Source organism: Trachemys scripta, chromosome 5 (assembly GCF_013100865.1).
Source record: "Trachemys scripta elegans isolate TJP31775 chromosome 5, CAS_Tse_1.0, whole genome shotgun sequence".
Lineage (NCBI taxonomy): Eukaryota > Metazoa > Chordata > Testudines > Emydidae > Trachemys > Trachemys scripta.
Genome location: NC_048302.1, coordinates 19,669,199 through 19,683,932, shown reverse-complemented (window position 1 = coordinate 19,683,932; position 14,734 = coordinate 19,669,199). Strand labels below are relative to the sequence as shown.

General features: G+C 38.2%; 1 protein-coding gene across 1 annotated transcript in view; it reads left to right on the top strand.

The window, feature by feature from the left end:
- Positions 1–14,734, top strand: part of GRID2 (glutamate ionotropic receptor delta type subunit 2) — a 1,042,513-nt gene that overhangs the window by 799,374 nt on the left and 228,405 nt on the right. The window contains exon 9 of the mRNA XM_034772953.1: positions 11,741–11,842. Coding sequence (XP_034628844.1) covers positions 11,741–11,842 — 102 coding nt within the window. The remainder of the gene's footprint in view (positions 1–11,740; positions 11,843–14,734) is intronic.

Here is a 14,734-nt window from a genome sequence, read left to right as displayed (position 1 = left end):
TGGGTCTGTTGTCAAATGCACAGAGTAGCTGAAGCTGGGGAAAAAAAGAGAAAAAATCTAATCTTTTCATGTATAGATGAATGTAGGTAATCATTCATATGATTGTAATTATAGTAGCAGACCAAGGTGCCAGTCAGGTTTCATTGTGGAAGGAAGGTGATCTACTAACACTTAGGAAATACAGCCCCTGCCTCAAATAGCTTACAATCAAATTTACAACAAGATCAACAAGGGGGTGCAAAAGACAGTGGGAAGGAACAGGGGAAGGAGTACAAAGATAATATAAATATTATGCACAGCTAGATGGTTTGGGGCCAGATATCAATTTATTAATAAATTACAAGTTATAAAGATGTTACTTGTTACAAGACTAAAGCATTTTCAGATAGAAGTGTGATTTTTAAATTGACAGTATCCCTTTAAATTAAATCACAGCATTTGTGGAAGAGGTACTTTTGTGATGAGTACATAAGTATCAAGATGGTTAGATAATCACTGCCCCAGGTGCAGCAGCATCTTTCAAAAGAGGCTTTGTAATGTGAAAGTAATTTAACCATCTCATTGGCTTAAAATTATCATCTTTATACAAGTTCAGAATTGTATATACTAAGCAGGATCTATTGTTGGAATATAATGTACTGGAAAATATATTTCCCATCCCATACAAGATGGATTTATAATACATTTCTACAGTTTAATCACTAGGATATATTTCTAATTTATTTTTGTGGCAAACTCTAGAGACATTAGAGCAGCAATTTCCCTCTGTAATAAAAACGTGTTTTACTGATTCAGCTGTTCTGGAAATAGCTTATTAGAGTTGTCAATTGATCTTTTAAACTAATGGTTTATTATTTTCCACAAGGATTCTTTGTTTAAACCTATCGTGTATTTTATTGCATGTCACTTGTGATTTAAATGCTTAAGATAGGTAGATTGTTCTGACAAGCTTATTTACTGTAATAAGAACAAACACATTTGCTGTATAGAGCAGTGAGTTTGTACACTGACTACATCAGCCATTCCAGTCTCCAGTCCCTTAAAAAGTATTTCTCTTTCCAGGCCAAAATAATAATAATAATAATAATCCCATGCAGTTCCCTCCTTTTCCAATCCAAACTTTCTTTCTTCAGACAAACAGTGAAGTCCAGTCAGTACTAAGTTAGAACCATTACTTTGCTACCACTTCACACATACCTGACTGCTTCTGAGGGAGAGCACAAATGTATTTCTGGGTGAGATGCACAAACTGTCGTAGTTCTAGTTCTCTTTCAAATTTGAGTAAATCCATTTAATAATCATTTTGGGTGAGATTCTGGCTCACCCTACATACTCACCCAAGGGAGTAACATGTAAAATTCCCTTCATTCCTCAGCATGGGCTAATGGCAACGCAGGTCACAATGCAGGGGAGAAAGCAGCCTCCATAGGACTCTTACACTCTTCCCCATGCAAGTGGCCCAGCAGAACCTTGATTCTTCCTCCTAATTTGCGCTAGGCTGACCAAGATTACTTCCACCCTTTGAGACAAAATTATGACTCTCTGAATCACAATTTGTTGTCTGGTCTGCTCCTGTGGCAGCACAACTGTATGTTGTCTTTTACTCAGGACTTGGAGTAATTATGGAAGCAAGCCCTGAAATAGGAATGGAATAACAGAAGAACCCTTGTCTTTATAACTTCAAAAAAGGGAGGAGAGATGGAATGGGTTACAGCACTAGCCTTTCACTTCTGAAGATCTGCAAACTAAACTTCATTTCTGGGAATCCTGATGAGCCTGATTCTGCTCACACCTGCACTAGCGTAAATAAGCAGTAGTAACTTCATTGAAGCCAACAGAGGTGCATTCGTGTCAACGATTCCAGAATCAGGCCCATTGTCTAAGATGAAAACCAATTTGATCTCACTGTATTTATTGCAATTATTAAGAGTTGCATATATGCACATAAAAATGAAGAGTAATATTAGAGCAGCAAAAACACAGTGGGGGAAAAACACAGAAAAAGGATCTCTTTGGAATGTAAAGGATTGCAGAAGAAGCAAAATGGAGCGGAGAGAAATAACAAAAATAAAAAGAGGAAAAGTAAAGAAGAAATTAAATGGATGTTTGGAATCTACTCCACTTGTGTACAATGACTGGCTATTCCTCCAAATCACATTGCTTTATAACAGTGTGAAGCAGCCAAGAGGATTTCCAACATACCTGCTGTTTTTGGAAGTGACTATGCCTGACATTGGCACTGTCTCAGCCTAAGGCATTTAAGTGTCTTTTTAGAGTTACCTTTTCCAGTAGAATCTGCATGTACGCTCTACAAAGGATGGGCAGGCCACAGCCAGTGGTGAAGAGGAGCCAATGCTGACATGAACAGATTGATTTTATCAGAGCATTCATTAGCCACAAAAATGACAGGCATTTTCATCTTCGCTGCACCTAGAGGAAGGAGTGAAACTGCATTTGTAATTGCTTTTGGAACACTGGGAGCTAGAATGTAGTCGCTCCAAAAGATGTAACAACGTTCTCCAGTCATCTCGCTTAGTAAGTGAAATGGGATCATTGAACTGCTGAGTTCTGATCCCATCTGTCACACTTGGTCAGCTTGGACAAGATGCTTTAGCTCTAGTTTGTTTGTTTTTTCCCCTTATCTGTAAAATTGAGTAATAATGTTTACTGCTAAATGAAATAACGTGAGGATTTCTGTAGCTACATCCTGAGTCAACCTAAATAACACATCCAGGAAAGACGATTCATATATTGAATTCTACAGCTACCTGTACTTCCCTGTGCAACCTTGAAAGAATATCTTTGATTCACCATGAAATATGACAGTCATGCTGTCTTCTTTCCATGCTGCTGTCATGATTCAATCAACCCCTCCTCTGGCTTTTCTGAGTGCAACCCCCTCACATATGAGGCCTCATGCCTGTACCTCCCTGGTGGTCCTGAGCTACAGCACACTGTGGATCAAATTAAATTAAATTAATGGAGATATCCCATCTCCTAGAACTGGAAGGGACCCTGAAAAGTCATCCCCCTGCCTTCACTAGCAGGAGCAAGTACTGATTTTGCCCCAGATCCCTAAGTGGCCCCCTCAAGGATTGCACTCACAACCCTGGGTTTAGCAGGCCAATGCTCAAACCACTGAGCTATCCCTCCCCCGTCAACCATGCTTACTCCCAACAAGTCTGTCTGAGTTTGGGTAGCTGCAATTATTCCCTTCAGAAGCTGTGACCAGTGATAGATGCAGGACCTCAAACAGAGCACATGGGGACTTTCGCAACATCAAGAAGAGGAGAATGAGGCTATCCCCTCAGCCCCCTCATGCATGGGCGAGAAGAGATCCATTAGCAGAGGGTGCTCTCTGTGCACAGATCTTGGAGAAATATCCAACTCATTCCTCCATACTGTTACTACCTCTATTGCTTCATGTTTTTCTCTTACTGGACAATTGCTTCATCATCAGTACTATCTCCGAAGTAAGTTGCAGTATCTTGGGGGGAAATATTTTCTTTACTTCCAATCCACAGAAAATATATGATCCAATGTATTACTTGCATTATCTGGTCCATAATGAACTGAAAAATTGGTGGCACCCTATTGTATTTGGTTATAACAGGATAATATTTTCTAACCTATTGGTGACAAATAGCTGCTTTGAGTTACTAGCCAGCATCATGTGTCAGATCCAGCTTAGTAAACTTCTTTCTTTCTAACAACACTGAGAATAAATCCTGAGTTTTAGGAACAGGGTATTGATCTATGTGTAAGCAAAGATTGTTTCAATCTCTACATTTCCCATTTCTGTGGTTTGGGACTATGGCCAACGAGCAGAAAGTGGTTTATCATCTGGTACTGCTGCTGCACGTATTATCATGTTATCTTTTGTGTAGCACAGAGTTTGAGAACAATATTAGGATGATGACTCTGTCCGTTTCCTGTTGTCATGGAGATCTCTGTTCTTATACACACTCACAATACATGTCATGTATTTCACGTGAACTGTTGGTTCTCAAATAACAAAAATAAACATGCCTGTTTTTCCATTGAGGTGGTTGTTTGGATGCAGTGACATCTTAGTCCCAAAGAATGGGAACCATGCAGGGCATGCATAATCGATAGGGAGTGGCTCAAGCTAGTTAAAACATTTTCATTCTCTGTACAGTTCATTCAGAATGAGCCTGCAAGTCTTTCATGCTGAACAACAAGGAGTACAAAATTGTGCAATCCAGTGATATAGTTGCAAATAAGTTGTAGCGTCTGCACTGATAGTAGTAAGCCTGTTGCCCCTAGCTTAGTGTGACATTCTGGGATGTGTCACACTGTGTCACCCTTGCCCTGCAACCTGAGATGTCTCGCAATGCTTTGTTGCTATAACTCCCACCTGGGTCACTCACAAACAGCCTGCCAGCATGCAGGTCACACACTGTTAGTGTGTGTGTGTGTGTATAGCCAGAGCCTTGGGTAAGCAACTCTGACCCTAGCAGCCTGTCACCAAACACCAGCCACACTCTGGCTTCCGGCAGCCTTGGTTACCATTTGCACAGTTACCCCAACACACTCCCAGTTCTACACTGTCCAGCTATATTAGGTCCATTGACCTTTTAAGGGTTCAATATACAACAATTTGTTTCCCCAAATGGAGTTAACCCCATAATTCACACCACTGAATTAATTTTGATTAAAGAATAAAACATGCTTATTTAACTATAAAGAGAGAGGTTGTAAGTGAGTACAAGCATAGGGCATTAAAGTCAGAAAAGGTTACAAGAGAAATAAAGATAAAATGCTTCCCAGTGCTAAAACTTAACAAACTAGACTAGGTTCACAATACAATTCTTACCACAGGCTCCCAGCAGCAGGTCTGCTCAAATTTCAGATCAGGATCTGCTCTCAAACTCCAAAGGTTGTTTCATTTGTTTTCTTAGGTGAAAAGGAGAGAGATGGATAAGGAGAGAGATGGAAAAAGAGAGAGGTAAATTGGGGTGTTGTGTCCCTCACTTCTATAGTTTAGTCACCATTTGAAATGCCTTATCCTGCAGGATACCTTTACATGACATTTCTTTTAACTGAGGACTGAAAACAGAGAGTCTTTTGGTGAAAGAGCTTCCATGCTGTTGTTTGTGAAGATGCAGATCTGTTAGTTCCAGCTCCTCTTCCTTGCCAGAAAATGGCCACTTGATGTTTAATTTCCCATCAATTTTGATGACACCTGGCTCGAAGCATCAGTTTGTCCATTGTCTTTGAAATAGGTTTACCCACTCCCCTGACTAGTCTAGTCAACACACTTCAGTCATGATTTCAGCCTATATTCGTAACTTTACATAAAATGTGTGTAGCAGCATTATATAATAATGATATTGACCAGTGAGTGATTAGTTTTCAAATGATACCTCACAAGACATATTTTTGTACAAAGATTATTGTGTAAGATTTGAATACAGGGATGCATTTGGTCACATTTAATCATTCCCTCTCTCTGATGAATAAAGAAAGGGATGGGGGAGCAGTCAGTGGGTATGTCTGAGGAGACACAGACATAACTGCACTCTTCAGCCTGCAAATAAAGTGCGCTGCTCCACACACTCACTCTGACTGTACATGTGCTGTTAGGAAGAAGTAATTTCATGGCAGTACACCCATGCTCTGTGTAACGCAGGACTGAGTTACTCTGTGCTCCCTGTGTTGTGTCTGTCTTTGTTCAAGATTAACTGATACATTACTCTCATTTAAAATCTGTTCTCCTTTCAAGAACATTGGAGTTTCACATTTGTTGCCTGTGTACTATGTTTTCTACCTGAGAAAATAAAGGTCCAGGCTCCCAGTTTTGCAGCAGTATTCCTCAACCATTTCTGTCTGTAGAAAAATGCCAAACTGCTGCTTAGGCTATGTCTACACTAGAGCTCTTATAGCAGCACAGCTGTACCGATGCAGGTGCGCTGCCGTAAAATCTCTCGTGTAGCTACTGTATGCTGATGGGAGAGAGTTCTCCCATCGACATAATTAAACCACTCCCAAGGAGCGGCAGTAGCTATCTTGGCGGGACTCCCGCTGACATAGTGCTGTGCATACTACTCCTTATACCAGCAAAATGTATGTTGCTCGGGGGGTGTTTTTTCACAGCCCGAGCAACATAAGTTTTGCCAACATATGTGGTAGTGTAAACATGGCCTTAGTCTTACTCATACAGTTTGCTTGGATGACTTTCCTTTGAAACCTGTTCATATGCTTATTGCTCTTTGAATGAAATAGTGCTTCCTGCATTTGCTCTTTACTATTAACATCCTTATTTTTTTTAAGTTGTGTCCCTAGATTTTTGAGCCCTCCAATAGAGAAAATATTTCATGATGCTGTTCAACTTGATCAAGCCCTTTCTGAAAGCTCAAATACGCCAAATGCACCTTATTAGGTAGAGTGGTGAGCAGAGAGACTGTTGAAGAATGTTCTACTATGAGGGAATTGATAAACTGAAGGGTACATTGCACATTTCATTGCGTCCTGCAGAAAGGGATCGCACAGAACTCACTGAAAAACAGTACTTCTCATTGTTTGCCATTGATCAGATTTGATCAAAGGTTTTACTATGATACAAATATCCTATAACTTGTGATCTAATATGAGTTGAATATAGTATCTTTGTCTGAGCACTTTTCCTCTTTGATTTCATAAAGATGCAATGTGGCACAGCTTGAAAGGGGAAAAGTTCAATTACAAACCCTAATGTTCTTTAGAATTTAAATGATTTAGGCTGACAGATGCCTTTTTAAGCTATTATAAGTTTTAATGAGATTGGAGCCAAGCATTTGCAATTAAGAATCAAAAGTGACCGTATTTAAATTTTATACAAACCTGAATTTATTTGGTACTATTAAGATCCTATAAAATATGCAAACATCAATGAGCTTATTTTCAATGAACGTGGTATTCATTAATCTTCTTACAGTTACAGAATAAGTGTTACTGCTTAAAGGCAGTGTTTGCGTGCACACACACAAAAAGTTATTAAAATTTTTGGACAAGATTTTTTTTTGCTCCATAGTCTATTGAACATGTGATAGCATGAACCCTCTGAACCAACATGTAGTGAAATCTTGTAAACACTAAAACCAGAGTTGTCAGCTGTCACTCATCTTCTGAGACACTCACTCATACGTCATCTTCTCACCACTTCTTGCTCCTTTACTCTGTATACTTGGATGCCATATGCCACCTTATATATAACGCACAGACACAGGAGGGGGCATGATTTTTTTTTTAAATGTATGTTTCCTTTGTTAGCCTGGTAGAGGGCCTTTCTTATAGCTGCCGACCCAGCCAGCCACAGCTTGCTCTTCAGCCTTTTTGCTCCAATCATGATTTTCAGACCATTTTAGGGACATAGGTGACTGCAGCCCCCAGCGTACCGAAGTCCCAAAGGCATGTGTTATGGCTTTAAAGAAAGAAACTCTTATTTAGACAATTTGTACTTGGCTCCAAGATACAATACTAAAGAAAAGACTATTATAATCCACAGAAACTATAGAAACAAACTAGGTTTGAGTATTTGCGCTCTTTTTTAACTTCTAAAATTTCTGGAAAGTAGCACTGCAAAGCTCAAGGGTGCAAGATGTGCCTTTTAGCCTAAAGGCAAATTAAATTAAAAAAAAACAACTTAAAAAAATAAATAAATAAAAGAAATGCATGTACAGAATTCTATAGCCTTCCCGATATAGCGTGTAGGAGATGCAAGAACTGCTATACTATATATAAGTGTATTAAACAGTGTGTTGAACACAATATGTTCTATGAGATTTTAATATCACCATTACTAGCTGACTATTGTCTAAGCTCCAGTGAAGGAAAAAATTAAATATTTAACATAATTTTAGGAAAAAATGTATAACTGCCACTATACAATATTAATATGAAATCATTATGAATCCACTTGTTCCTTTAATCAAGCTCTGGAAGATTAAGGCTCTCACTTTACTACCCAATCAATTTATTTGCTGCAAATATGGCTGAGCCACTACAGCCATTTTCCTTCATTGCTTGGGGCCAGATTCACAGACCTGAACTAGGGTTACCCTTTAATTGAATCTCTGCACCCGCACAGGACTCTATTCCTCACCCACAAGGGCTAAGAACCTCCCTTCCACACAAAACTAGATTGATGTTCCTTTTTATTCCAGTATATTGCTCAGACTGAAGTCAGAGCAAACTTTATAGATGTTAAAGAAATAAGCCCCCACATCATTTCATGCTTCTTCCTCCATTATTTTTTGTTGTTGTTGTGTACCCAATTTCATGTCTTTGCCACACACGTTTCATCAGGGGGCTGGACTCGATGACCTTTCAGGTCCCTTCCAGTTTTAGGAGATGGGATATCTCCATTAATTAATTAATTAATTAATCTAGGGAGAGTTTAAAGTTTTATTCCTGTGTAACTGAAGGCTTCTGTTCTTCCACTCTTTTGAGTTTGGAGTGGAGGCAGGAAGTATCTATCTAGTTTTAAGACAGCATTTATAACCACCCTAGGTTATGATCTCATAAGACCTCACAAACTAACTATCTGCAGCCAGGCAGAAACCTGAAAGGGAAACACCGTGGTGCTGAAGAAAGTCATGCTGATTATTCAATAAGTGACTTTTTTCTGAATTATCATGAAACCAGTTCCTCAGAATGATGCTAGCAATGCTGACTTTTGGATGGCTTATAAAAACTTGACCACTTTTGTGCTTTGAAGATCCCAAGGAACTTTGTGTTAGAGGAGGCATGTTAATCATGGTGTCTTGACCAAATTCTAGTTGTGGATGTGGTAATGACATTTTTCTCAAATTCCTCCTGCAGCTTCTATTAATTGTGTCCCACCCTAAAGTATTGTGTAGTGTTGATGTGCATGCCATATTTAACCTCAGAGGGTGGCTGCAGTGTTGGATTAAGTGATTCGTAGGTATTTTTAGATCTCTCTAAGTTTGTAGAGCACTTGAGGATCTGTTAGAATGGCATGCACTACATTAAAGTAATGCATTACTATTATTGGGTTATTTTTATTTATGACGATCACACAATGTGGTCACAAAACGGGTTTATATCAGTAGACTTGAGATGATGCTCTGTGCCAAAAGATTATTAGTCTCCCTAAGCCTATACATTAGAATTCACTGTTTTCATAAGAAATATTTGTGTTCTATATATGGCCATGGAGGTGGCAGAGAAGATGAGCAGGCAGAACATGAGATTCTATAGTGAATGTATTGCACATTTAATTGTGTTCCAAGTTTCGTATCAGTCAGTGTCCTGAAATTGCAAAACTATACATTTTAACTAAATCTAAGAAGATTGATAATCACAGACCTTCCACAACTGGCAACCCACAGAGGCCAGAATTCTTGAAGATGTAGAAATGGCCCATGAGAGAAAGATAAGTGATCAACACTGACAGTGAAATAAAAGAAATATTAACATAGCAGAAGTAACAACAGGAAGAGGAACTGAGCTACCAGGCTCATGATCAAAAAGACATCATAAATGAAGTGAAACACTGACAAGTTTAAGACTTTCATCATTCTATCTCCAAATGTGTACCAGAATGACACTTGTCAAGAAAAAAAATGAAAGAAACAACATCTAAGGCGCGAAGCACTTCAAATCACAGAATCCATCTGGAGATGCCAAAGATGAATACTGTGTTTAGTCAACATTTCCCATCAACCATATATTGACATCTGCTGTTGCTGTACAGATCAACCCAGAATTAACGTAAAATTGCTGTATTGCTTAATAAATGTTGACTTATGCTGTCATTTTAACTGTATAACAAGGAAAGAACAGTATTTAAGAAAAGCAGGTGTGGACACAATAAATGTTTTTTGAAACTGGTGTGGCCAGTGGCATAACTGAAGGAAAATATATGCAGGATGCTCAGAGTTTGGTAATGTACTTTTCTTTTCAGCTATAGATATAGTCACTCCTGCTACAAAAACACATTCAAATTGTCATCAATAAAAAGTTGATTGATTTTCACCTAATTTCAGCAATGCTATCCCTGAAATTAACATCCAATTTAGTTTGGCAAGGGTCTGTTCATACGTCTTGAACATGACTATACCGCATAAAAGGAATAATTGAATTGAAAATTAAATAAACATAATTGAAAACAAAATGTACCTTTTAAACAGGAAAAAGAGATTCCTGATAAACTTCCATTGCTTAGTTCATAGCGGCATTGTTTTAAAAAAAATGCTAGAAAGGATTGAGCTGTAAAGTTAATTATATACAAAATGTACACATTAATGAACATAATTAAAAACGGACTTCAACTGACCTCAAAAGGGAACAAAGGCTCTTCTCAAACTTCATAGGGTTTTATATTTGGCAAGAGTACAATATCTATGGTAATTAGACTTTCAGCACATTTGGATATGCTAATTGGCTTTAAGTTCTAATTAATTTCTTTATATAACTAAGAATGACATATCACTGAATGAATTTAATGTGTTTTTACAGCTGAACCTAGCAATTGGCACCATATTCTAAAATATTTTAGTATAGAATATGCAGGCTTTATCGAACGATTGGTTGTATTAACACTGTAAGGTGGTAATGATGCATCTTATGATAAAATTTATGCATCTAGGTAAATATTTTGAATTAAAACCCTTCATTGTGCTGTGGCTAGTAATGTGGTTTAACAAATATGATTTTCAACTGAATCAGATTGCTTGGTGAAGCTTACCAGAAAGGTAATGGTGTTGGGAGACTATAAACAAACATACTGCAATGTAATAGTAAGGGCACATCAACACAGATTGCTCAGCATTGCTCTAACTCTGCTCCCTTTGAAGCCAATGATAAAACTCCTGTTGACTTCAGTGGGAGCAGAAATGGGCCAATGCCAAGCATGTTCTCAGTCCAGGAGGGTATGGAAAAACATAAATCTTAAAGATATTGATTAGGGGCTAGAGCTACAAAGGGGTATTATGTGTTGCAATACCTAATTCCTATGCACCCTCCTGCACAGTGGAATTCGCAGCCCCAAGTTAGACACCCTGGCTCCCCATGCATTGTATGGAAAGAGTTAGGCACCTAAGAAAGGGATTCTCAGAAGCTTAAGCTAGCCAATGGAAATCCCAAGGAGAAGGGCATTAATATCTAATGAATATTTAATTATTTATACAAAGTAAACAAATATTCTTTCTTTTTCTGCATCATCTATTACAGATCCTCCATGGACACTATAGTTTTCCCGTCAGATGATCTTTCCCTCAATCACCTTTAAATGAGACTTTTAGCTTAGTTAAATATGGTAACTGTTTCTTTATCAATGAACAATATGCGGTTTAATTAAAGCTAATGTAACTCTTTTTCTCAAAGTTCCACTAGAAAACATGTGCTGGAGCAAATGACATGCTAGAATTATGTTGACTACTATTTTCCCAATTAGTGTATCACTGGAAGTGAGGTGTAGGTATTGTTATAGTCATCTCACATTTTAAATTGTTAATTCAGAAGTCCTCACCCTTCTAAAGCAATGAATATCCTCCACTGCCCTGGATGATGTCATACACTGCACATGGTATTTAAAAGCAGAAACTGATATTCCTAATTTGCATTTTAAAAATGAATCTCTGGGCAAACCCCCTTTTGACTTTCCATCCCATTTTTTCTGGAAGGTTTTCTGTTGCTCCCATTTAAAGCTCCATAACAGGAATGACTGACAAAATGTTATGGACAATGAGGTGACAAATTGTATTTTATTTTTCAGCTTGGCTGCTGGAATCCTCTCACTGGTCTGAATGGGTCACTAACAGACAGAAAACTGGAGAATAACATGCGTGGGGTGGTTCTGCGTGTGGTGACTGTGCTGGTAAGAGATTCTGAGTGTTTTCCATTTAGAGAAACGCTACTTTTCTCCTTTTTGCTTTCCACTAATAGGTTATTGACTAAGGGTGACTAAAACGGATTTTGAAAATGAATTACAAAGTTTAAAAAGAAACTAAAACATAGTCAACTGTCACAGAATTGAGTTTCTCCTTGTCAATACTGGATCAATGGGAATTTTCCACAAAATAATTATTTTACCAATAAAGTTCATTTGAAAGTTGGAATTAAAGACATTAAATACTGTTTCTTCCATAGGCACATACACATAGTAGGTTATTCAATCAACCTGTCTTAACTCAAAAGAGCAACACAATCTTGCCTGCCAGCTAAGATTTCCTAGCTAAAACTCCAAATGATGCATAAGATATAGCTGCCTTTCAATTACTGTGCCAAACTGAGTTCAGTTTGACACAAATTACTGCACTCAGGAAAATATTAAAGATTGGCTTAGGGTGAATTATGTTAATTCAGTGAAATAACCTTCCTCTCAGGGTTCCCTGGGCCAAATTCTCCCCTGTGCAGTGGCCACTGCATGTCAGGCTGCTGGATCAAAGGAAGGCCTGAAGCTGGCCAAGGAGGGGTCATACCCAAATAGGGAGACAATTTGGTTGCACAGAGCCCGCATTGAGGCTTCTGTACCCCGCACCCTCCTGGCCACTTGAATAGAAGAGTTGACCTGGGAAAAGGGGGTGTGAGCAGTGTTCTCTGCCTGAGATGTTTCAACCTAGTGTAGCCATTCAAAGCTGGGACTGGCCCAACAAAGACTCAGTCAAGATTCAGGGCAAGTACAAAGGTTATTTTAAGCTACCTGTGTAGTCACTACCTCCTCCTAGTTGTACCCACTTCTTGGTCATGAGTGAGGATTTGGACACTTATTTATAAATGAAGATACAGGGGTGGGTTTCTGTTATTTCCCTTGTAGATGTTGCCTTGTACAGAAAAAAATTCAGCTGGGCTAAGCTAGAGGGTGATATCAGGGAGTTAGGGGTACAATTAAAACACAAATTTTGCTTTTTGGGGTTTTATCCCATGACTGGTTAAAATCTAGCCTTTAGAAGATACTATAAATATGGTAGTCCCCTGTGCTTTTACTATTGTCTGCTTTGTTTAAGAGACTCATATATCTGACCATGGTTTAAAAAAAAAATAGAATGAATAAATCTAAAAAGACAAAGCAGTATTTATATGTTTTATACTTTGATGCTAATTGGATATTCCTCAAAGTAGTATCACAACAGCAATGGATGGCCTTTGTACTTTGCTTGGTATAAACTTAAATTGATTCAACATAATTTTCTTGCAACAGAAATGTTCAGCGAACATTCTCTATCAAAAGAAATTCAAATGAGTATCTTCTCTTTTTTTTCATCCCTAGTTATCATTTTAGTTAGCTTGCCAGGGAGCATTCTTATGTCAAACAATTATATTATGAACATTTAGCAACTTAGACACTAGTGTGGAAAAAAGAGTAATTACTCACACTGGTAGTTTTGTATAAGCCAAAAAAGAAGGATATTTAAAGTTCAGCAACACATCACATGGAAGATTTAGTTCTGTCTCCACAGTCCCCACACAAACAAAGACCATTGGCTGATATTTGCATCCAGGGGGCAATTTCTATTTTGTGTTTGTGTTATTTTTAAAGCAATGTGTTTCCAAACACAACTGCAACTTGGTAGTATTTAAATTGTGCCATCATGCAAATTGATTAGTCCCTTGTTTTGTTAACTGCGTCTCTCTCTATATGAAGACTATAAACTAGAGGCAGTGGATGAGGAAAACACAAATGATCCCCATTGCCTTTATACAGTAAGACTTTCCTCGGTCTTTTAAGCAATTAGTAAGGCTTTGCATGCTTGGTCAGTGCAGTCTGATGGTTCGAGTCTTGCAAAGCTGTCTGTAACCCAGAGTACCAGCTAAGGCTCATTATATTTTATACACCAAAGCACATATTTTCTAAGTTGGGTGCCTAAAGTTGGGCACCTAAATAGGGACTTCATTTTCAGAGGTGGTAGGAATCTGCAACTCTGAAATAAATTAAATATTTCATCTGTTTGGATGATGAACATGAGTTATGCTGATGGGTCCATTTTTGCTTGAATTCTAGAATTCATAAGAGGTGGAAAGGGCATTCTTATATAATTATTTCCCACTCACATACAAAAGTTTGGTGTAGAAAAGAAAAGATGAAAAAAATCAATCAGACAACAAAATGGAAAACTGAAGGAGGGCAAAAGAGATGGAAAATGCAGTAATGGCAATTGTGCTAGTATTCTATCATTGTCTCTTACCTCCTCTAACTTAGCGCTAGACTAATTTCTGGTGTTGCTGCCAATTGTATTGATGACATTATAAATTTAGGGCCTGGTCCTGCAAAGTTTTACTGTTGTGTGCCAATGGATATGCTTGAGCAAGCAAAGTTTCACAGGATCTGGCCTTGATTGTGTCTGGGAATTAAAATTGATCTGTCATATTCTCTCTCTCTCTCTCTCTCTCTCTCTCACTCACACACACACACACACACACACACACACACACGTATATTGCTCTAGTTTTCAGGCATGGCTGTTGCTTGTTACCAATTTTAGCATGGTTCAGCTCAGTTAATATCTTTGGTTTACATCATTTATTGGGCGTGACTAATAACAATGATGCAAAAATGTTAGCTTTTATGGGAAGGAAGGGGTGTGTTGGTATAATATTCTGGGGTTTGTAAGAACAAGTGCGAGGTGCCAGAAATAGAGCAAGCATGTTAAGTCACAGTTATTGGCAAAATATTGTGTCTTTGCTGTCAATGAAGAGCCCTTAAGCAGAACAAAGTCTCTCTTTTGGCTATGATATTTTCTTTCTGGGGCAGAAGTATAATTTTGTATTT